This window comes from Bemisia tabaci, chromosome 7 (assembly GCF_918797505.1).
Source record: "Bemisia tabaci chromosome 7, PGI_BMITA_v3".
Taxonomy (NCBI): domain Eukaryota; kingdom Metazoa; phylum Arthropoda; class Insecta; order Hemiptera; family Aleyrodidae; genus Bemisia; species Bemisia tabaci.
The window spans coordinates 25,711,564-25,735,448 of NC_092799.1; the positions used below are offsets into that span (position 1 = coordinate 25,711,564).

Sequence of the window (23,885 nt, forward strand, 5' to 3'; positions counted from 1 at the left end):
GATTTCACTGGAAAATTTCCGGTTAATTGAAGAGCTCCTACCCCTACCCCTACCCCTACACTGTCCCTCCCCTCTAAAAATTGCTCTTTATAATATCTGGTTGTACTTCGGAACCCGAAATTTTTGGATCCTTGGTACAACAAGATATTCTGGTTCAGCAAAATCATCTCTTTTCTCAGTTTTACTTTGCTGTACCGCTATGCTCAGAAAAATCTCCGTCCGAACGCTCGATAGTTGCCCCTAGTTAAAACAATAATTTTTGAAGGAAGGTTTAAGTAGTTTTCTTGGAAATTTTCAGATATTCAAGATCAAATTGCAAGCAAATTTTCTGAAAAGTTTGTAAAAAATATTGATAAATTTCCCAGGAAATTCGGGCTCTGATTAAGGAAATTTGGCAACTCATGTAAGCTCATACGGTGTTCTTCCTCAGCACGGCAGTATAGGCGAGTGAGATTTTGATAAGTACATTGCATCAATTGAGCAAGAAATCCGGGGAAAAATTTCGATTTCTACAGGTGCAAAATAGAAAAAAGGGGCAGTGCTTATCTTGCATGCTGAGATGTGACTGAAACTATTAAGCATTTGGAAAAATATGGATGTACAGGAACTACAGTTTTTCAATGCAGAAAAATCATTGGTGGCTGAAAATTCAGTATTTTTTTTACTAACAGTATTTTCCTCGCAAGTTTTATTCCTACATATTTTCTGATTAATTTTGGCGCATGTGAAAGATAAATAATGCATGCTCTTTGGCGGTTAAGAAATGAAACTTTCCCCTGGTTATTCGCCAAATTGATGCAATGATTTGAGCACAATGTTGACCGTCACAATCTGAAGTGGAAATCATTACAGTAGAAGTTGATCGACATACTAAAAAATGTATTCATAGAAAAAACAGCTCACATCAGACCTTGTCAAATGCCACGTTCAATTCAGATTTGCCCCATTTGTTGAACCAACCAACATCACGTTTCAAAAAATTACTTGAAATTTACAATTTAATTCTTGAGTATAGAATAAAATAAAAAATGAATAAAATGCAAAGAATAGACAAGAATTTTGACAATGTCTACTATGAGCTGCTTTTTTATAATGACATGTAAATTTATCTCTGTTATTTTTAACATTCATTCTGAATAATGGAAATAAAATGAAATGATCCCTCCTAAAAAAATTGTTAAGTTTTTGAATTCTGCATTATCATTCCATAAAAGTATCACGCCCTACAACATGACAAATCCAAAAATTCCTTTGAATTGTGCGAGGAACCTATGATGGCTACATTTGGATGAGATACAATTTATCAGATTAATAAGTTTTATTAAAGTAAGAAAATAACTCGTATACAGAAGTTGCCACTAAATGTAGACCACAAATACATTTCGCTTTCAGAGTGTTGTGACAGCAAAAAGTTCACTACTGAGGGCTCGTTGAAAAATTACATTACTTTCATAAGAAAGAATCAAAATAATAATAACAAACGTTAATAAAGTATGGACTTTTATAATCTTAAATTTATTGACTATAACATTATTTAATTTGGTAATATCAAAAGTATTAGAAAAATAATCAAAGCACAGTTTTGGTTCCTTTAAAAAATCGAAAGGACATTCAAGATAAGGCAGAAAAGGAACACAGTGTAAGACATCACATTACAAAGAGCAAAACTTCCTCACAATTGGACTGCATTTTGCAATTAGGAACCAAAAATCCCAGCTAATCCATAAAAGCACTTATGTAACATAAGAAAATCAAATTGGGGTAGAATGCGGCAGAACAGAAAGAGGAAAGAAAGGTGAAAACAGATCAAGGAAGAGAAAAAAGAAATAGACAGACAGAAAAGTAGACAAAAGACACAGAAAAAAGAGATAGAAGAAGAACAAATGGAAGGAGAGAAGAAAAAGCGGTGGATGAAAATGTAAAGAGGAAGAAGGAGAAGAAGAGGAAATAAAAAAAGAAGTCCAGGGAAAAGAAGAGGAAGAAAAATAGTAAAAAGGGAAGAATGAAGAATGAGTAAACTTAAAAGAAGAGGAAGAATAGGAAAAGGAATAGGAGGGAATCGAGGGCAACAAAGAGAAAGAAAAAGAAAAAAGGACATCGATAGAAAATAAGGATGGAAAGGAGAAGGATATGACAGTGAAGTCAAAAATCTTAAAAATATGAAATTAAACTAAGAACAAGGTAACTTAAAAAAAGGCTTCAGAGGTCTTGGAACTGCAGGAGTGTCATACACAACTTAATAAATTGTGTTTAAAACCTGGCAGAACCGGGAAAAAACAGGCTATTAGGAACTAATTTTCTTCTCTTGAAAAGTTCAAAACTAATTATCACAAGTCCAACAAGAAAAAAAAAAAAAACAAATATAGAGGTAAACTTATTTACAAGTCATCTACGTGTCAGGAATGTGAGAAATCCTCAGAGATCAGTAGCCTCTCTCATATTCTGGATAAGTAAATGTATATGCAGCAAAAACATAAGAGAAAAATATCTGCTAAGGCAATTATTACACTGAGTGTTTTAGAGTAACAAATTTGGTTCCCACGGCATTTAAAGAAATGCAGGTTGGAATTGGGTCGATCAAATCGTTTTGATTTAAAAGGATCAATTCATCAGTGGGTTGAATCTCATAGCAACCGAAATGTGGACTAATATCAATTACTTCCAGCTTTGAGCATTTGAAGAAGACAAGCTTATCATCAATAACATATATATCCATGATTTTGGCAAAATCTGGAATATTTTCACTGATGTCATAAATTAACACCATTTTTGCTGAGTATCTAGTTCCATGACACACTACCCAAGAAACTTTAAAAGCATATTTTTTCAGCAGATTATTGTTGCAAAGATAAGTACTAAAGTTTTGCAAATCTAAACTAAGAGGGACGATTTCATACATTCCATATTCAAGCGTATCATCCATGAATTTATCAGAAAGCAATCTGCTTTGAAAGTTTAACTGACTATTAATACTCAAAGTGCAGGATGGATTTACTCTAGACATAACAACATTAGCATTTAGTTTGCTTAGGCGGTGCCCACCTTCTAAACGGATGACCCAATTTTTAACACTGGGCCCTAACTCAAGGAACAACCGAGGATAATGTGTCAAGTGATGGAATTTGTTTTTTAATGTTTCCCCTGACAATTCCAAGTATGCTACATTTACCTCCTTCACATAATACTCTATAAGGTCACTACATTCCCTTTGGAGGGAAGGTGCTAGTAACAGTTCAAGAAGTTGCTTGAAATTCAGGTATAAATTCCACACCTTATCTCCCTCTGGTATGAGGTCACCGATAATCAGAGAAAAGTATCGCACCAAATTAAGCATTTCAGCAGACGATGCTTTAATTTTAGACTTTTGAATATCATTTTCAGAGATTAATGGAGGTTTGTTACTGGTTATAGGGCCATAGTCAAAATTTTTCAGCCTGAAATTAAGTGTGTTGAGAGTGAAAAATTTGTTTTGTAAATAATGCTTAATGACAAAAAGCATTATATAGGGACCAACACCCTCAGCGCAATCATGCATCAGATCACAACTTGCCCCGTAAATTACTTCAAATGATGGTACTTGATTCCATACACTTGGCTTATGAATGCCTGTTAATGAAACATCATATTTGGCTGCATCTTCTTTATAGTTTTCACTATTTCTTAGCTTTTCTTTTTTTTCTACACATAAAGTTTTGGTTTCCTCTTTAGTGGCCTTACACCACAAACAAGGAAACTTTGCCATAAATGAGCAAGCAAAATCTGTTATTTCATGGTTACCTAAGTTGTCGCCAAGTAGATTTGCGAGTGCAAAGTAGACCTTTCCGCTAAAAGTACTTGTATTAAAAGAGAGTCCATTATCATGTAATTCTTTAAGATCTTTGATGAGAGGTTTAAACACTTTTTCATTGCCGAATGTTTTTCTATCATCTGCATTAAATAACAGGGTCACAAAAATGTTATTCAAGCTTGAACTGTACTCAGGAGGAATACATGCTACTGTTAAATATCCACCTGATATTTTATGCAGACCAGCGTGGCTACCTAACGGATTGCCAACCTCAAAGGCATCGACATAGAAGTAAAGTGGAATAACAATCTTACCACAATTCTCAAACCTTCTTCTCCAATACTGCCCCTGAACAACATTTGTAAGGCAGGTTTTTACCTGCATCAGTGAATTCATATAATCAAGAGTTTTGCGCAATACATCAACCTGACTAAAAAAATTGAAGAGAAGTTTTGGAGCAGATATGTACTGTCCATACACAGGGGTGTCAACGCTGAGTATTGCTCCATCAATTTTTTTATCAACAGGATAGGTGCCAAGGTAAATTGGTTGAGGTTGGATGAATGTTCCTAATTTTTTAAAAAGCTCCATTCTTTTATATTCAGTTTCTAAATTTTGAAAGGGATTTTGAATTTTTGATAGAATATCATGAATTTCAGATAATGCTTCTTTGCTAACTTGGCTATGGAGAGAATTTAATCGTGCTTTACCATAAGAAATCACTGAGGAAAAAAGGTCAGAGCAATTTTCAACCATATTTTGAACACAATTTCTGGGTAAGCTGGGGTTAGCATATAAATTTGAGACAAAAACAAGAGCTCTAGACTGCGGATCTAATTTTTCTGATTGATTATTAAGAATTGATGATTCAGTAAATGGATCAACAGAGTTTTCAAATTCTAAGTTTGGATCATTCACCTCTTGATTCATCTCCTCAGAACTGATGCCAGAGACTGAAGCTTCACATTTCATAATTTTGGGAGGTGGACCACTTGATGGAGGTTTCAACCGTTTACTGACTTCACTTACATTTCGTGGAAACTTATGAATGGTTGCAAGGTGGTCAGTAAGAGAATATAATTTCTCAAACTCTTCAAAACATCCAGCCTCAGCACATTTGAAAACTTTTGAGTCATAGTTTAATCGATGAATCAAAGAATAATGAAAAGTAAGCTGTTTAATAACAGTAAAATTTTCTTTACAAACGAAACAAACAGGCATTGTGAATAAATTAATCTCTGAGGATTTCTCACATATGAAGCAGCCACACTAAAAATTCAATAATTACCGAGATCAATGCGATAAGTCCAAAGAATGGAATGCTAAATAAAGAATAAACTGTAGAAATACAAGAAAAAATAGAAAAAATGAGTAATTGGGAAACGAGGAGATAAAAAAACTTCTCTAGTTTAGCGGCGTTGAAATCACAATTTCAGATTACTGGCGAGCAAATCTATGCTTGCTGTATACAATGAGCCTGGACAGGGTATTTTGTAAACATATTTCTGTAAAAAGTGAAATATTTTGTTGCTTTCGGGTGGAAATTCCAAGTTGAAAACAAAAAAACTTTTGAAACAAAAATCTATTGCCTCTAATACTGAGGGTAGAACAAATCTCACCGTTTCAATTTCTACTTGGTAGGAAATTGTTTCTGCACTTCTTATGATGAGTGTTAAAGGTTGGTTCTGAAGTCCATATTTTGACATTTTTTCATGCCTTTGACCAAGTGCATTCTCTAAATTGCCACTAGAGGGTACATCAAAAAGGAACCCTTCCAGAGATTCCATACGAGAAGGTTTCCATTTGTTTCCAGAAGCTTTACTGTTCACGACTCCAGGTGGTGTCAATAAGAATGGAATGAGTTTTAGGGCAGCTAGTTGATCAATGTTAGTGTCTGAAAGAAGGAGAGCCAGAACTTAATTCCACGAAGCAGGCAAAAGTCTCAAATTCGATCAATTCAAAGTATTTCTTTAAATGGTTTTTTTTTCCATGTACACGTTATAAAGGGTTTTCATAATTTCTGCACTTCCGAATTTCCTGACTTTCCCCGGTTTTTTTTGTGCTTTCCTTGACTTTAAAATTGTTTTATTCCCTGAGTTTTCTTGACCTACAAACAAAACTTCTGATTTCATTTTATCCCTTCTACTGATACTGACTTCCTCTAAAGGTTGCTTGCGAGATTACATGCCTTTTTTTATGAATTCCCTGACTTTCCCGTAACCCAAGTAGCATAGATCGCAAGTAGCAATTACATACTTGAAATATTGCAATTCCACTGAGTGTTGCGTATGTTGCCTAGCTCCTATTTGAAGGAGCCCCATTTAATGAAAGTTGATGCAATAAAATTGAAATAAGTTGCAATTTTTCATTGCATTGCACATTGTCTATCTTTCTGACACATGGAGTTCATTTAGCTGATTGATTAAAATCGGCATAAATCCACTAAGTGATGTAAGAATATTGCAAATTAATGGTAAAAAAATTACAATTTTATTGAAATCAAGTTGCAATTTAATTTTAATATTTTCCTTAAATTGTGCTACTTGGGATGCCGTAAATACCAACTATCCAGATTTTCCAGGCTGCTGAGAAACCTCATGTACCTTAAGGCAATATTAATTTGTAATTTAACATTTTGAAAGCATTAAATAAGTTGATTTCAAATGCTCCATGTTTACTGCAAAAATGAAATGAAAATACTTTCAGTAGACAGCCATTTTCCAGTCAAGGCATTAAATCAAAATTAAAACTTTATGCAAATTCCTCATTTGTTAACATGAAATGAAATTATTGAAAAAAGATTCCCTCCCCCTCTTGCATGCCTCGGTCAGGTAATTCTTCCCTCCCAATTGAGAAAGAAAATTTTAAGAAACTAATAATAAAATGATAGTTACCCGAGATTTCTTCTAAATTAATATTGGCATTGGCAATCAACTTATTCCAGGGCAGATCCGTGATTGCTTTCTCTTTTGAAAATTTAAGTATGCTCTTAGCCACGTCCTTAAATTGAGTGTGAAAATTGTTAGCTTCTTCAGGATGGATTACAGCAAAATCTTCCAAGATCTGGAAAATGAACCAAAAATGAAAATAAAATATCATCCGCTATATTATCCAAGGTAACAGGCTGATTGTGAGTGTGCACTTCAGGAACGAGCACCATTAAAAGTAAGCTCCAAGGTTAAAAATTCCTTTTTTTGGAAATGATGGTCTTCCGGCAAATTCCTGTGAGATATAAAATGGAAATTTTCGGGCAAGTTGGTCTTTCAGGAGAAAAAGAAAAGTATAAGAAAATTTAAATTTAAAGGATGCCAACTTTCATGGAAGCCTTGTAAGTCAATACAGATCTAATCATCAATGGCAAAACTTTAAAAACCTTGTCTCAAGATTGTTACATTGAAAAATGTCCATACTCATTGCATTTAATTACAGAGAAATTTTCAAACTATATGCATGGAAATTCCCAGGGAATATTTTTGCCACCCGTACCTTCATTATCATTTGAAACTGACATTCACACAATGGTAAGAAAAGCTCATCAGGGCACCAATTTTTTCCTCATGAGAAATATGCTGTTTGGTGCAACGCTAGTTACAACCAATGAGGAGGGCAACTGCAAACATATTTCAAGTCTAATTGTACCCATTATCATTGCAGCGCAGCCTCTTGATTTTCTGATTCTAAGCTTGGAGAGTCGTGTAAATCAGCTGAGGGTCTGAGTTGATGATGGGTCCAATTAGATTCTAAACACATCTACAGCTGCCTTCTTGATCAGTCGTAACTAGTGTTGTGCCGAACAGCACAACTCTCTTGAGAGAAAATGTGTGCTTCTTCTATCTACAATGAGAATATCAGTTTATACAGACTGAACTTGAACACGCACTGGCAAAACCAGCAAATCTCTATCTAAATGGTGATCGTCATCTCTCTTATGCACGTAACACTCCTTTATTTTCTCCTAGTTGAGACTGTATTGGAATTTTGTTTCCTATTTTTCATTGTATCTTTAAGTAAAATGATGAGGCCAATAATTTACGCCATCTTCTCACGCAGTTTGGAGCAGCTTTTGATAGGATGGAGAGAGAAAGTACTGAGAAGCATACGAACCAATAAGTATCCTCGCTTTGGGAGCGATAGAGCAGGAAATTTTCTTAAATATTCTCCAATACTTGCAACAGAGCGAAGTATCTTCATTCTTCCTCCATAGGAGGACTTCCACTTTTGGACTATCAGACACCATGGGTCGAGATTGTTTTGCAAAATTTGTAGGTCTTCTTCCAAAACCTCTTCATCTGGGGGGAAAAAAACCTTGTATAAATTTGATGCTGAAGGAGAAATATTTCCATTGTGAAGGAGAGCCAGGCTCACTTATATTTTCAGTTTAGCTAAATGAGTTTAAATGAAATAATTTATCACACAAATTTAAATATCCTTATCTGTGGAACATCAACATAAAGTTGAGACTGAAATTCTTTCAGGGGAACTCAAAATTTTGTCAAAAGAAGTCTTGTTTACTCAACGATAAATATTGACATATTTTTTTCGAGCTGTGACTTCAGGAAAACACATTCAGGATTCAAACAATTGGGGGGGGGGGGGGATTCAAGGAGTTTCATGATTGTAAGCCGAAATCGGCCAGAACAGATTCAGTATTGAAAAAAGTTATGAGTGTCCACTTAATTTTTCTTTGTAGAGTAGAATTAATAACATAAAACAAATCATTACACACCTTCTGATATAGCGGTAGGAATTTCCTCTGAGGCTGCTTTCAAAGGAGAGAGAAGTTTTAGTTTTCGAAGGCAAGCTCTTTTGTTGTTATATTTGTCCACAAGTTTGCCCCTTGCACTTTTTTTTTTCCCTTTTCCAAGGTATACGTAGTCTACATAATAAACAGATGATTTTTCGTGCGTAAATACTTTAGGTATAACAAGACTATAAGCTTTGAGCACTGCACTGGGAATTTTATATTTAAGTCTGTCTTTTATCTCCTGGGAAATAATACAGTCGACCAACGCGATGCGGAAGTGATCAGAGAGTTCAGTGTTACTCTCAGATAATTTTAGTAAACTTTTCCCTTCTGAGGAATTTTGAAGAAGGGACTTTAATTTTTCAACGTAATTGTTCAGAGTCGAGGCGTCAAAAGACTTGCATGGTGTTGTTTCGACTGCAGACGGAAGCTGAGCTGCAGTTGTTGCAGTTGTTGTTTCTGCAGTTGTAGTTGCACCAGTTGTAATTACTGCAGTTGTAGTTGCATCAGTTGAAATTACTGCAGTAGTAGTTGCCGTTGGCTGTGCATTGTCAGGAGGAATTGCAATGCCTAGTTCCAAAAGTTCCGTGTTTGTTAATGGAATGTCGATTGTTTGAGGAGAAGCTGGACTTAAGTCAACCAAGACTTGCTGCTCTGTTCGATTTTGATCCACTGACCTGTTATTTTCCTCTGGATTTTGAGAGTTTGTCTGATTTACATTGACAATCTCAATCGCTGAACTCTAAAAAAAGAGAAAAAAAAACCAGTAAGTCTACAGCATATTAATTATTTTGGTAGCGTAAAACTAATGCACACCATACTGTGTAGCCTGAGCAGTCCACTACCCCTCCCACTCTGCAGCTTGAGAAAGATTGGGGGTTATTTTACCTCCACTTTTCTTTAATTGGATCTGTTCATTAATATACAATATGGAAGTCAAAAGTAATTATTTACCTACTCCATTTTAATGGAGCATCCTCCTTCCCATATACTGATCAATACATAGTTAATGCAAATAAATTGTTAAGCCCACTCCCCTGTGACTTTTCATGCAAAAAGAGGTTATTTATCTTAAAATGACAGAAAAAATGGCTCAAGAACTTATTGTTGTTCGTATCAGGTCTCGCACCGAGTTTTCAAAGCACTCTTTTACAGTCATTGCATGAAGCTAAACAACTTCATTTGGAGAAAAAGAGTCACTGTTTAGAGAGTAATATTTTATATATAATTTACATATGACCCCTATTAAGGACTTGGTGGTAATGAACACATCTGAAAAATATGTGACTGCCACTTAATTATTTGAAAATAAATTTCTGTCAATTTTTTCCCAACTCCTAGAATATATAAGAAGCATTGAAACACTGACCGATTGGTTGTTTATTCCTCTCAGTGCTTTTATGAATTTGAGTCTGGGCCCAGCTATGGGGAAAATTTTTTCCAAGAGATTTGAATCTAGCTCGTTCAACAGATCATATGTTATTTGTTCCTCTGGAATTTGAAAGTCAAATTAGAGCAGGAGAAAGAATAAATAAAATCAGGAATAAAAAAAGAAAAAAAAGAACAGTCTCTGAAGAGCAGTGCGGCAACAGAGTCACCTGAAAAGCAACTCTCTCCTAATAAACAGCTGTTATTTTACTTTTATTTCCAGGCACTCGACACTATCATGGTTCGCAACACTCCTATATACTTGACCCCATGCGGACCAATTATTGAAACTATGTCAGCCTGACACGACAAGACATAGCCCTAATTCAACCATGCAATATATAGCAATTTTATGTCTTAATGGGCTGCTTTAAATTTCAATAAACGGTCCGCAGATGGGTGTTATGCAGTCCTATGAAGCCTGCTCAAAAATTCACTGACATATGCTTGTGTTCTCAAACCATTGGAAACTCATCTCATGATCAGTTTACTGGTAACAGGAACAGCCAACTCTTCAATGTGTTCTTTGCTCTTAGCAATTTTCAACCATCATATCGAAAGATTGTTCTGAGTTCGGCACGCTCAAAAATACTAGATTAGAAATTCAGATAACCAGCCATTACTGATAGTGTATCACATAAGATGTTTCCAAACATTGCATTGACGAGGCTCTCATTAAGTACCACAGGCCAATGTTGAATTATAATTTGAGAAAATAGCTATAACTGATCACAGACTAATACGTATACGTAGAGGTTAGAATTTGAGAAAACGCTCTGTGGTTCATGCTGACGCATACTCTGCGCAACTTAAGTAAAGTACTTTCCTTTGACACTTGAACCTCAAGTTTAAAACAGCACGACAAATTATTAAGATTCTTGCAACCTCAAGTGATTTATTGAACAGAAAACATGGAATGGAAGAACACATGTTGACATGCCATGCGAAGGTGCCAGACCAATTCGTCTTTCAATTTATGTAATGGAAGAACTATTACTTACTTTCAAATTCAACGAAGTATACTGCAAGCCCGTTGCTGGCGAGGAAATCTTTCACTTGATCATCAGACATAATGATATAAAATCACATAGGTACTTAACTCACTTCAAGCGCATGCCGCAGGTGTAGGCCTAAACGAAATTTTCAATCCTTTTGAGGTTAGGTCGACAATGCGGTCTGACCAAAGACATAAAGACGGAGCGCTCGTATCTAAAAGCACGGGGAAAAAGTGAAGCTAGGTTCGGCGCTGCGCGCTTGTGTGAGTGTGTAAATGAGCGCGGGAATCCATGGCGGCAAACGGAAATTTGATTTGAACTTGTCCTCTTGATTTTTCCTTATTTCTTCTTCGAAACGTGTTTTAAATGCTTAAAACGATTATATTAAGAAAGTTCGGTCTGCGTCCTAATATATTACACCTACTTTTGCTCGGTAACAGGCAGTAATCTCAGATAAAGTTAGTTTTTCTTCTGCTTATGGTGGTTCTGCAGGTTCAAACAGGCCGTTACAGTTCTAGATCTACGTTACTCCCAAATGAAATCAGTCGGTCGACGACGGACCGAAACTAACCTAAAGTGAATAAAATATGAGTGTGTACCTGAATTTGGGCAAAAATCAACCTAAAATACTTTGTTTCCGCAATTTTATTTATTAGTTCCCGCCCTACATTTGAATTCAAACTTGTCCCGATTTCGCCGCCAATCCTCTAGCCAATAGTAGAGGTGATTGAAAAGAAGCTCTAGAAGCTTCATTTTTTGCTTTTAGTGCTCCGTCTTTATGTCTTTGGGTCTGACGATCGCTATCAACAACGAGAAGCGCATATTGCATAGCATATAAATTGAAGGAAATACGAATTTCTAGACGGTTGATAGTTTTGCGAGCAAAACTGAATTCTAAAAAAACTTCGTTCCCGTTAATTCCATCGCATACCTACTTATATGACACTCGCATAAAACCACTACAACTTTCTGCGCAATTCAGTAAACATGGAATTCCAGTTACGGTAACTGGGCTTTCTCATTTGGAATAACTGGAAAAAATTCAACTAGACTAGTCCAGTTGATTCAAGTGAGACGTCCGTTAACGTCAAGTACCCTATCCGTTTGGATCAACTATTTTTCGGTGTTAAATTAACGTAGAAAATTTCCAAGTAGACACTTTCGTTAATTTAACTGTTCTTTTTTTCTCCGTGTACTGATTTTTGACCAGCCTGTCTTAGTAGACACCCTGGGGAACTGCTGATTTTTCAGTACGATTTGGCAGTAATGTTCGCATCCCGCCTCGCGGTGTTGTGCAACAGCCCAAGACACCCGCGGGGGCGGGAGGGATGGGGCCAGCGCAGGGGTTAAGCCCGAATTGATAAATACAAAAATGCGGCCGAGTCAGAGGGGCCCGACACCGGAATATTGGTGGCTGACGTCACTTGTTGGTTTATTTCCAGGAACGTAATTGTTTCTCGGGGAGGAAGGCGAGCAAGCAATAAATAAGCGGAGGGCTCAAAAAAGAAACAGTTTCCAATTAGTCGGAAGAGCACACACACGCAGGGAACCGGGAAGGGAGCGTGTTTACAAACGAAGGGTAGCTCCGCCGGCTCCCTGTTCCCGCGTCGTGTTCCTAACGCCGACAACTTACTCCGCGTTGAGAAAGGTCACGCGTCCCCTCGCACTGGGGGATGTACACTGTACAGGGTGTCATATGATGAAACGGCCAGAATGCGTATGGTACGGGGCTAATCAAGATTTTTTTTGTTCTATAAGTTTTTTCCCCCAAAAGTGCTCGGAGTTCCATGTATGGCTCCCAATGGTTTCGCGAAAATCATAGCTTCTCTCCGAATTTTGGTGACGGTTATGAGCGGAAACTCGTGAAAAGTGGCTACTCTGTAAAGGTGAGAATGTACTAGGTTGTTCCTGGATTTTGTTACGGTTTTGAATAGAAATTAGTGAAACAATGGTTCCTCATCTCAATGTTAAGCGCCAAATTCCATTTATTGCTTCACAAATATTAAGATCTCGTGTTAATTAGTGAGTTTCTATGAATCTTGACAATGGTCATGGGAAAAAAACTCCAAATAAAATGGTTCTTCAACACAATTTTCAGCGCAAAATCCATACGTGGCTTCAAAAATATAAAGATCTGACACCACAAAGGCATTCTAAAGGGGTTTTAGGGGTCTTGGAACTTCTAGGGGAAAAGGCTGTGAAACTTTCTAGCCATTTTCGAGAATTTCTCGAAAATTAAGTTTCTTTTAGTAGAATAGTGCCGTTGTGTTGCTCTTCCTCTACTGACCGACGTTTACACAAGAACACAAATATTCTTCTGGTACACGCTTCTATTTGTTTGAATCTGGGACAAGCTGTATCTATTTCCGATTTCTACCAACTAACCTTGCAGAATATTACAACATTATTATGTTCCTCGTTTCCGTGTGAAAATGAAGAGGGGCCATGAGCACTCTCTCCGAGGATTCACTCTGTTTTGTTATTCTAAGGAAACAAAGGATGTCGAAAATACACATGTTTGACCTTCGGGGTCGAGAGGGTCCGCTCGAAAATGTCAGTGTAGATCTATACTGCCATGCTAAGGTAAAACGCCGTATGAGCCTACAGACGTTGCCAAGTTCCTTTCGATAAAAAACCGAATTTACCGAGACAATTGTAAATCTTTTCCCCAAAAATTTTCAAACAATTTTGCACGCTATTTAATCCAAAATAGCTGAAAATATCAAAGGAGAATATGCATGAATGTCGTCAAAAATGCATGTTTTATCAGGGGAAATTTGGCAACTCGCGAATGTTCTTACGGCGTTTTTCCATAGCACGGTAGTGTGATCGAGAGCAGGGAAGGAAGAAAAAGCTGTCAAGAGGCTATTGATCGATACATCTTGTCTTTCGACTAACATTATTAATTTCGCCTAGTTTCTCAGGGGGGAGAGTTTCAAATCGATCGGCAAGATCTTCGATGGGTCTGCTCGCTTCATAATGTCTAATTCAAAACTTCGTGAGCGCCATTCGGTCGCTAAGATCGTGCTGTACTGTTTCTCTTATTAAACACTGGGAAAAAAAACACATTGGATCCAGAGTCCAGACTCTTGAAAACATTGACAAGAAAAAATACTCTTGATTCAATCAAGTTTAAGCTTAAATCAAAAGGAAATCAGTTCTTTTACAGTACTTTTTCAATACATTCTCAAGAAATTCAGTACCTCCTTAACACAAAAATTCAGTACTTTTTCAGTATACCGCCATTTGATGGAATTCGAAAAATTTCAAAAAGTTGAATTTCCAGCTCAAATTGCAACAAATATGACAAGATACGAAAAAATTCCGGACCTTCATGCGGATTTTCCGGACTTGTAGACACCCGGAATTTGGCAAAAGCTGATGTGGCTTGATTCCTTTCTGCTCAACGTGGTCCATCTCGCCTGCCGATTTGATCGTGTCAGGGGTGTAAAATCGTCTCAAGTAAGGACCCTTGTCCGGACAGCATTTGAGGATGTTCGACAGGCGAAGAAAAACTCGTGGCGACAAGCGTAAGAAAATATTGACAAGCCCGCGTTGGATACCCCGGGTAAGCTTAAATTGGATCGACCAAATGACTCGGAATTAGGTTATACAAACTTCAATAACCCGGCGGCAGGAGCTCACGGAGTGCTTAATTAAGTTGTTACAATTTTTGGCCGCGCGTGCTTGTGGCTTATCCGCCCGTCCCCGCCCTCGCATCTGACGCTCGGGTTGTGTCCTCTCACACCTGTTACGGGTATTTTTAACGCCGCCCAATTTAACGGGTGTTTGCCGTCCGTCCTGGGAACCCGCTTATCTAAAATCCGAGGGTAAATCATGGGGGCTGATTAAGTTGGTCACGTTTTTAATTCCGGCGTCAGCCGTCGGGAACACTCCGTGGCGTGGCGTGCTTTGCGATGTATCGATTGTTCTGCCATTTAAACCTATGGTAAAGAATCGATTATTAAGGTGTTCAATGCGAACACCCTATTTATCGATCCTTTTCCATAGGTTTAAATGGCATGACAATCGATATATCGCGATTCACGCCACGCCACTGAAGGACCTCGACGGTATGAGGCCCGTGTTCGGCCTTGTAGCTATGACCTTTGTAAAGCAATTTTAAAGAAATATTGTTTAAATGTTCCTATTAGGAAACGCTTTTTGGGTTTTTTTCCAAGTAAAATATACCTTTTTGTGCCGCGTGGCTAGTGGAGAGGCTCGCCGAGCATCCAGGGTGTCTTCTAAAACAGGTTGGACAAAAATCTGTTCTTTTACAGTAATTTTTCAGTACATTTCCAAGAAGTCCAGGACCTCTTCAACAGAAAAATTCAGTACATTTGAAATGCTCTGATCCCAGAGCAGTATATCGCATGTTGTTCTGACATAAAATATGGTGTCCATCGAATCACCTTAAGGGGTTAACTTCATTCGCGGAGGCATCGGTGAAGGCCTGATGGATTTTCGGAGTTTCACCCCGGTCTACACTTTCGCTATGCAGGCACTCTAGATAAACTCTTTATATGCCGCTTCTTGTCTCACGACTCGGACCATTATGTGTTTTCCGCTTACTCCAATATCATTACGATTGACGAGATCGTCGGAGAATTCTAGGCATTCAGATTCGCCGGAATAAGGAGAGGCTAGTGGAGCGAGGTAACACTTGATACCAAAATCGACATTAAAACGTCATTAGTTATCGCGAGACCGGCAACTGATGTTCGTCTAGCATCTTACAATTATTCAGTCATTTTCACGGTTGACCAATGATACGAGATAATTAATTTATTACCGAAAATGTGTATTTTTTTAAAATATTTTCGTCCCTTTTGAGCGAACATTTTCTCCGCCTCTTAGACGGACGTTTCATGATTTTCAAGAACTTGACAGCCATTTGATTTGACTCATGTTGAGAATTGTTTTTCTTGTGACTGAAAAATTCAAAATTTGTAGCCAATTTAAAATGAAAACGTTAATATTTCAGTACACGGAGAAAAAAACCTCATGCGTGGGTCCCGCAGTTTAGCTCGTATGGATCTCTGAAGTTTTCAGATTGAGCATCTGAACACTTAAGGTCTAGCTGTCGAGGTTCGGATCACACATCTGAAACCTCAGCGTTTACATCTAAAGTACTTCGGTTTTCACATCCGAAAAACTTCGGTTCTCACATCTGAAGCACTTCAGATGTAAGAACTGCGAAGTACTTCAGATGTAAGAACTGAAGTTTCAGATGTTTGACCTGAACGTCGGCAGCTAGACCTTAAGTGTTCAGATGCTCAATCCGAAAACTTCAGAGATCCCTATGACCTAAACTTCGGGTCTCACGCATGAGGTTTTTTTTCTCCGTGTACTGAAATGTTAACGTTTTTATTTTACATTGGCTACAGATTTTGAATTTTTCGGTCACAAGAAAAACAATTCTCAACATGGGTCAAATCAACTTTGGGTCCCACGCACGAAGTTTTTTTTCTCCGTGCAAGAATTTGATTTCAGTAATTTTCATCGTGCGAACCGTGTTTTCCGTGACATTCTGGTCATCAGAGTGCTCAATTCCGTGCCTCGTCCACGGGTCCATTCCATGTTTCAATTTTTACGGTCACTCTGTGGAAATGGGGTGAAATTTTGAACGCAGCACCATGCCGCCTGCGAAACTTTCGACGCCCTCGTTCGAGACGGTTGTGTGTGAAGCATGCACGTCACGATCCCTGGTATTTTTCTCGATTCCAAGCTTTTGCACTCGCGCCACGCTCTTTTGATTCGCAACTTCTTTTTCACGGTTGACCAATGATACGAGATACTTAATTTATTACTGAAAATGTGTATTTTTTCAAAATATTTTCGTCCCTTTTAAGCAAACATTTCTCCGCCTCTTAGACGGGCGTTTCATGTTTTTCAAGAACTTGATAGCCATTTGATTTGACTCATGTTGAATATTGTTTTTCTTGTTACTGAAAAACTAAAATTCTGTAACCAATGTAAAATAAAAACGATAATATTTCAGTAATTTTCAGTGTGCGCACTGGAAAAAAACACATTGGATCTAGAGTCCCGACTCTTAAAAACATCTAGAAGAAAAAGTAACCTCTTGATTCAATCAGAATCTAGCTTAAATCAAGAACCAAGCCTCTTAATTTAAGCGGAATTCGTTTTGATTCAAGCAAAAATCCGATTAAATCAAGGGTATTTTTTCTTGTCAATGTTTTCAAGAGTCTAGACTCTAGATCCAATGTGTTTTTTCCAGTGCGAACCGTGTTTTACGTGACATTCTGGTCATCAGAGTGCTCAATTCTGTGCCTCGTCCATTGGTCCATTCCATTTTTCAATTTTTACAGTCACTCTATAGAAAGGGGGTGAAATTTTGAAGGCAGCACCATGCCCACTGCGAAACTTTCGACGCCCTCGTTCGAGACGGTTGTGTGTGAAGCATGCACGTCTCGATCCCTGGTATTTTCCTCGATCCCGAGCTTTTGCACTCGCGCCACGCTCTTTTGATTCGCAACTTTTAAAATAGCGTGCCGAGTGCTATTAAAGCCCTCTCCTCCGCCGCGCAAGTTCATCAAAGCTCGGTCGCGGAACACTCGGCGTTTTATGAGTGCCTTTTTAATTAAGTGCGAGCATAAGCCTCCGAAGTTATTAAGAGCTCAGTCCAGGCCGAGTTGTGCTCGCGCCGCAACCCTCATTGTTCCGGAATAAAGCCTTAAAAATATTGCTCTCTTTTCGCAAAGGCGAGAGCGAAAACGTGCGCCGCCGCCGTAAAACATTGCGTGAATCAACTGCGGTGTACTTTGTTCCATTGATTACCTGTCAAAGTTGCCTCGACTCCAGGGATCGTGCTTTGACATTCCGAGGAAAGTGGACGTTAACGTGGCGCATGGCGTGCCTCTCTCACCGACGATATTGTAACAATGACCAGGCACCATTTTCGTTTAAAAATTAAAAAAAAAAGAAAAAAAAGAGAAAAAAACAGAATACTTGCAGTCTTACACCTATGTATCTCTGTGCACTGAAAAAAAATATCGGTGTATTTACTAAGAAAAGGGTAAAATTACCAAGAATTCAGGGTTCTATTTGATCCCAGTTTTTTCTTGGTAAAATTACCATTTATGGAATTGGTAATTTTACCGAGGAATCTCGGTAAAATTATTGAACTTTTCCGGTAATTTTACTGGACCTTGGTAAAATCGCCAATATTTTTTATCGACTCTGGTAGAATTACCGAGATAAAATGACAAAGTTACCGGGAATTGATTACCAATAAAAGTGGTATTCTTACCTGGAAAAAACAGTAAAAATACCGCTTTTTAGGCAAGCTTACCAGTCTGTCTTGGTAAAATTACCAATAATTGGTAAAAAAAAGTAAGATGGTAAAGGTACCAACGGACCTTGGTAAAGACGCCGAGAATTTTTTTTCAGTGTGTGAACTCATTCATGTAAATATGGAAATATTAAGATTTAATGACCACAAATTCCACGTGTACCCTATAGTTTGTTTAAAACCACCTGGAGTCGTTCATACGCTAAAAATGTGTAGGCTTCGCGAAACGCGTCTGTTCGTAAAAAATTGTAATGCACTTTCGAGTTAAAAATTCCTACAATTTTAACACCTTCTCTTCAATGTTACATCATATAAAAAAAATTTCACGAAATTTGAGTGAAATTCATCAGAATAGTGTAGATAATAGGTCCTTGCAAGGGACCATCATGATTTTTCACAGTAAAATATATTAAATACTAAAGAAAAGATTCTATGATTTTGACAATCTTTAAGGTAGGTTAGGACCTACTTAAAATTTGAAAAATCTGTCGTATATTGTTGTTAGTAGTTTGTACTTTTTGCGGTGACAAATCATGACGATCCCTTGCAAGGATTTTTTCTTGAGGTTTAAACGTCGAATTTCACTCAAGTATCTGAAAAATTGTACTTTTCATAATAATACATTAAAAGAGCTCTTGAACTCCCCTCCCTGATTTCAGAATAAACCGCACAGGGTCTCCCTGAAGAAAGTAGCTGTTTAAGGCATAGGACTGAAAACGGCCCTCAGTCGTGTGCAAACAAACTGAATTAACGTGCACTTTGCAAGGTGCAATGTAGCTTGCCAACTGGGCCTCAGAATCAGTAGTGCCCTGGGAAACAAATGGCATGCTGTTTACCGAGACGTATACAGCGAGCTTCATGCTAATCGTCCGGAGATCAAAACATGCAACAAGTTTTCCTCCAACTATGTGCCGAGCGTGCGTGAGCTTCAAGTTTCCCCTGCCGCTCAGTAGAACGAGTCTTTGTAGGAAGTCGAACATGAAATTTTTGACAAAAATTGTAAAATTTTACGTTCACCTCGTCAGAATTTCAATTGAAGGGGGTGCTTTTTATAGAAAAATTTACGAGAAAACCGATTAATTTACTTTTAAAACACCAAAATGTCATATTAAACACTTTAAAGGTTTTAAATTATATGCGGCCTCTCCCATTGACTCGATCCACCGTGTGCCGGCGGCGTCGTGCATCGGCAAAGTGCAGCCTAACTCTTAACTTCGTAAGCACTTTAGCCCTCAGTCTTAGTGCACTAAGTGGTTTGAATCCAATTAAAACACTTTCAACCACTTTAAAATTATTTCCAGCTCTTGAACAAGGAAGTCTTGACTGCAGCTGAAAAGTCTTGGGTAAATTAGACAAATGTGATCGTAATAATAATCCTTGTTCATAATTTTCGGGGATTATTTGGATTAATTTAGAAGTCTCTGGAGGACAAAATGAACGTTTAGTAGAGAGTATTTTTTTTTTCGCGATTTAAGAAATTTCGTACGAAGTTCGCCGAATAATTTACGGCTCATTTCATGCATCAAAAAATGAAACAGAGCAGGAATTTTAAAATTTTGCAAAACTACCGGGTCGCTAGTCAAGGAATGCCGGGAAATGTCAGGGAATTTTAAGAAGCCAGGGAAAACCTGGAAATGTCGGGGAATTTTAAGAGGTCAGGGGCAAATTGCACGTCATCTTCATTTGCTTCCTTTATGGATTTAACGTTTTGAACAACAAAATTTGCATGAAAACTATCTCCAATCATGTCTTTTGAACCATCCGACTTGTCTTCAATTGTCAGGGAATTTTACCAAAATGTGTCGACGAAATGTTAGGAAAACATATTTTCTAAATTCTGCGGCAACTCTAAAACTGAGTACACGCAGCGGTTGGCACCTTATCTTCTCTCTCTGTCTACACAACTTTCTGTCAATACAAAAACAACTATCACTCACACTTTAAGGAGCTACCGGAAACTTCCTCGACAACTCCCGCGGCTTAAATTTTCCGGGAAACTTAATTCTTGGGCCTAACAAGACATTGGTCATGGGCAACCATTTTTGAAAAATCATTTTTTCAAGGTACACACAGCATTACGCTCCTAGGACTTTTTTAGACTTATTTAAACCCCAAATGGCAAAGAAATCCCTGTTGAAAATGTCAAATGGCCCGTTCGAAATTATATAGATGACGGGCGCTAATGATGTTGACAGGCGGGGAGATTGGCATTTGCTGATTGGCTGATTTCAGCTCCAAGCATCGCCTTGCTACGTCAATTCGGTTGCCGCCGGCTTTTGATCAGCTTTTACACACCTTAGAAATGATTTTTTTTAACTTTTTAGTTTTTCAAGAATTTAATTCAGAGAAACTAACTACAACTGGACCGCGTTAAACAGAAAGGAACCAAGCCACATCAGCTATTGCCAAATTTTATCGGACAATTTAATTTTTTACATGAAAACGATTGTGCGGATATTTATGCAAATTTCTATGAATTTTCTCCATCATTCAAAGCAAATTCCTTAAAATTTTCAAAGGAATCCGCACAAACGTTCTCCTGTAAAAAATCAAATTCCCCTGTTAAATTTAGCAATATCTGATGTGGCTTGGTTCCTTTCTGTTAAACGCGGTCCAGCTCTGCACAACTTTCCTTGCCACCTTCTTGTGCTCAGAGAAACACATCCCTCGTTCGGATATCCTCCGTTGACAACTTTGAACCCATCGAGTGACTCATTATCGAAGAATGCAGCCACTGTCAAACAAACGAAACAGCGCTCACCCCCTCGCTGACCGCACCTATCCCACCGTCCAACGCCACCATATGCCGCGAGATGCTGGATTGACCGCCCGTTTTCCGGAAACCAACGAAGCCTTAAATTCGCGGCGAGTTAAACGATCGATTCAAGACACAACAATGGACGGCGTGCACATTTGCGAGCTCGCGCGGTACTAATTGCCTCACGCACAATGGAGCCGCACAAAGCCATCGCGCCTCGCAGAAACAGCCTAACTCCAGTGGAAAATCAATGCAGATCTTCGGTTTCTGCCGACGAGTCCTGCGACGATTCGCGATGACCGCGCTCCCACTTTTATGACCGGCATTGTGTCCGAGGGGCTGGCACAGCGACTGTTGCCACACTGCTCGTCCACCCTATAAGCCCCAACGAGGGTGGGCGAGTGTGAGGTTCGGCGCTGAAGAATCCAACCCTTAATTACCTCGAATTAGTGACTTAGCATCGTATGCGGGATGAAAGTCTAGCGCCTGGGATCTCAAATTTGGGGAGGACGAATGAATCGACACTTTTCCGTGGATATTTTCAGGCTTTTGGAGAACCTATCCTGTAGCCGACTATTGATAATAGTCAGATCAGGCATTTTTAAATGCTAGGCAAATGGTATTTTGACCATTTCCGAAGTTCCGTAAACCCTCGAGTTTTCAACGTTTTTGAAGAAAAATTCAGAGAATTTATACAATTTTCGGTTATTGTCCTATTCAGATGATCATCACGTATTTCAACTGTAAAATTCAACAAATTCTGTAACTTACGACATGTTTTTGGGATATAACTAAATGTTAGCTCAAGGGCTATCATATAGACATCATTACAAATATCATTGTATGATGCGTATTTTTATAGTAGATCATTTCCAAGATAAGTACATAATTATTCATTCTACAGTTAGCAAAAGAAGCATGATTTCCATTCTGGTAAGATTATTTTACCATCTGCGTCTGACAAACTTGACTTGATTATTATCCTGCCACAAATACATGACAGAATCAAAAGTTGATGCTCTCGAATCAGATATTCACCTTGTTAATACGCTTGGTCCCGCACAGCCAGCCACACCAACCAAATATATGTGAATTACATTTTATTGTTATTATTTTGATTGTGTTATGTGTCCTGTATATCAACTACTGAATTTGTGCATTACGCCAAATACGAGGTGTGTTCAAATAAAAACCATATTTCCGTGATGATTAGCCAAATGTGCATCAAAATTAGGTCTCCTTAGCCTCTCTTGAAAGCTGACAAGACACAGTAGATGCCTCTATTTACATGTATGCAAAATTGAAATTAGCTATGGTTTGAAATAAGGTATAACCTCAAGAGCGTTCTATACGATTTTTAGGATTTCTGACGAAAAATAGTCACTCGTGGGGTTTCAAGAAAGTCACACAAAATGACGCCCGATGATTTTTAGATTCGTGTCAACTAGCTCTTTTATTTCATGCAACTGTTAATAAATCCTGCTTGCACATGTAGAAAGAAACGGGGAAAAACCTCTTAACAAGGCATGATCCCTGATCAAAATAGACAAAAGCGGACCGGCTTGGCACTCTCCAGGGCTGGAACTAATAAACCTCTATTCAGTTTTTACATCCCTTACCGTCTGCTCCTCATCATCAGGTTTACGGAATTCTGAATTTAGATCGCAATGGGCGGGGGTTTTTAAATTGGGGCTCGAAAAACACGGGGTGGGCGCTACGACGACGGCGCGGCGGCGTGGCACCAGGTGGACGCTGTCGGAACTGACAGCCGAAGCAGGAGACCCTGTCAGAGGGGGAGTAATGCATTTTCATTTCACCCCAAGGCTCCGGAGAATAGTTCGCAGATGGGATTGGATCACTTTATTATCCATACGAATTAGCTCATTTACCTTATTCATTACTTCGTGGCACCGCCCAGGCCGGCTCTACGGATAGTGACGTGTAAGCGAAAAGTGTGACCATTAGAACTAGAGTCAAAGTTGTAGTACACGGAGAGAAAAAGTTCATTTCATATTGAACACCAAATTTTGGTTTCTTTGACAGATGAGTTCGCTTACCGGAACCGAAAAAGTTTTCCGTCCAATATGAAGCAAAGCTTTAAAAAAAAAAAAAATAAAAAAAAAAATTGATGCCAAATTTGGCTGGCTAAGCTGCATAGAACATGGTAATTGATTAAAAAATCGAGCTACAAGCCAAAAATAAATTAAACAAGTAATATTTCAAACTACATGTTTTGTATCTTGTAAGTTTTGTATTATTTCTCATCTACATGTAGTTTGAAATAATACTTGTTTAATTAATTTTTGGCTTGTCGCTCGCTTTTTTATCAATTACCATGATAAAAAAAAACATAACCCGATTTTTCGCCGAAAAGTGGATGTAAGCTTGAAATTCACGTGAACTTTTCTGCGAAAATTTTCGTTCCTGAAAACGCGTGACCTACGCACCGCAGCTTTACACAGTCTATACACGTTTTTCGGAACTTCACGGCTTACCATGCATGATCGACTTTTTCGAATTTTTTTCACGGTTTACGTCAACTTCCTTTTTTTGGCGGAATCCAAAAGATCTAAGAACGAAACAATCGAGCGTAATTGTTATTAATTATCAATTGCAAGTGTTCTGTTTTAGTGCATTCCTGTATGAGACCTGATTCTGATTTTCTCAGGTTGCCCATCGGAGTAGAATAAAAATAGAACTCACAATGGAAGAAACTTAGATTGAAGGATAATTGCCTGCTCTTTTTACATTCGCGTGAAGACTGCTCCATCGTGAAACCAACGAGAAAATGCCCTGCTAAAGCTCGCGAGCTACCAGGAAGTAAATGAGCTAAAATTTAGGCGTGGGAATATTAGTGA

The 23,885-nt window shown here is 38.2% G+C and overlaps 2 protein-coding genes across 3 annotated transcripts in view; one reads left to right on the plus strand and one right to left on the minus strand.

The window, feature by feature from the left end:
- by (focal adhesion protein tensin) overlaps window positions 1-23,885 on the plus strand; it is a 553,251-nt gene that overhangs the window by 52,126 nt on the left and 477,240 nt on the right. The window lies entirely within an intron of this gene.
- Window positions 954-11,135, minus strand: LOC140224980 (uncharacterized). The gene is made up of 7 exons (XM_072302241.1): window positions 10,961-11,135; window positions 9,901-10,022; window positions 8,514-9,273; window positions 7,892-8,076; window positions 6,682-6,850; window positions 5,350-5,681; window positions 954-1,705 (listed from the first exon to the last, which is right to left on the minus strand). Exons 1-7 carry the CDS (start codon window positions 11,028-11,030, stop codon window positions 1,697-1,699), a joined length of 1,647 nt encoding a protein of 548 aa, XP_072158342.1. The 5' UTR covers window positions 11,031-11,135; the 3' UTR covers window positions 954-1,696.

Coding starts and splice junctions, on each gene's coding strand:
- LOC140224980 (XM_072302241.1), bottom strand. CDS start 11,030: ATGTCTGATGATCAAGTGAAAGATTTCCTCGCCAGCAACGGGCTTGCA. Junction 10,023..10,960: donor ATACTTCGTTGAATTTGAAA/GTAAGTAATAGT, acceptor TTCAAATTCCAG/AGGAACAAATAACATATGAT. Junction 6,851..7,891: donor CAAAGCGAGGATACTTATTG/GTTCGTATGCTT, acceptor TTCATTTTCCAG/ATCTTGGAAGATTTTGCTGT.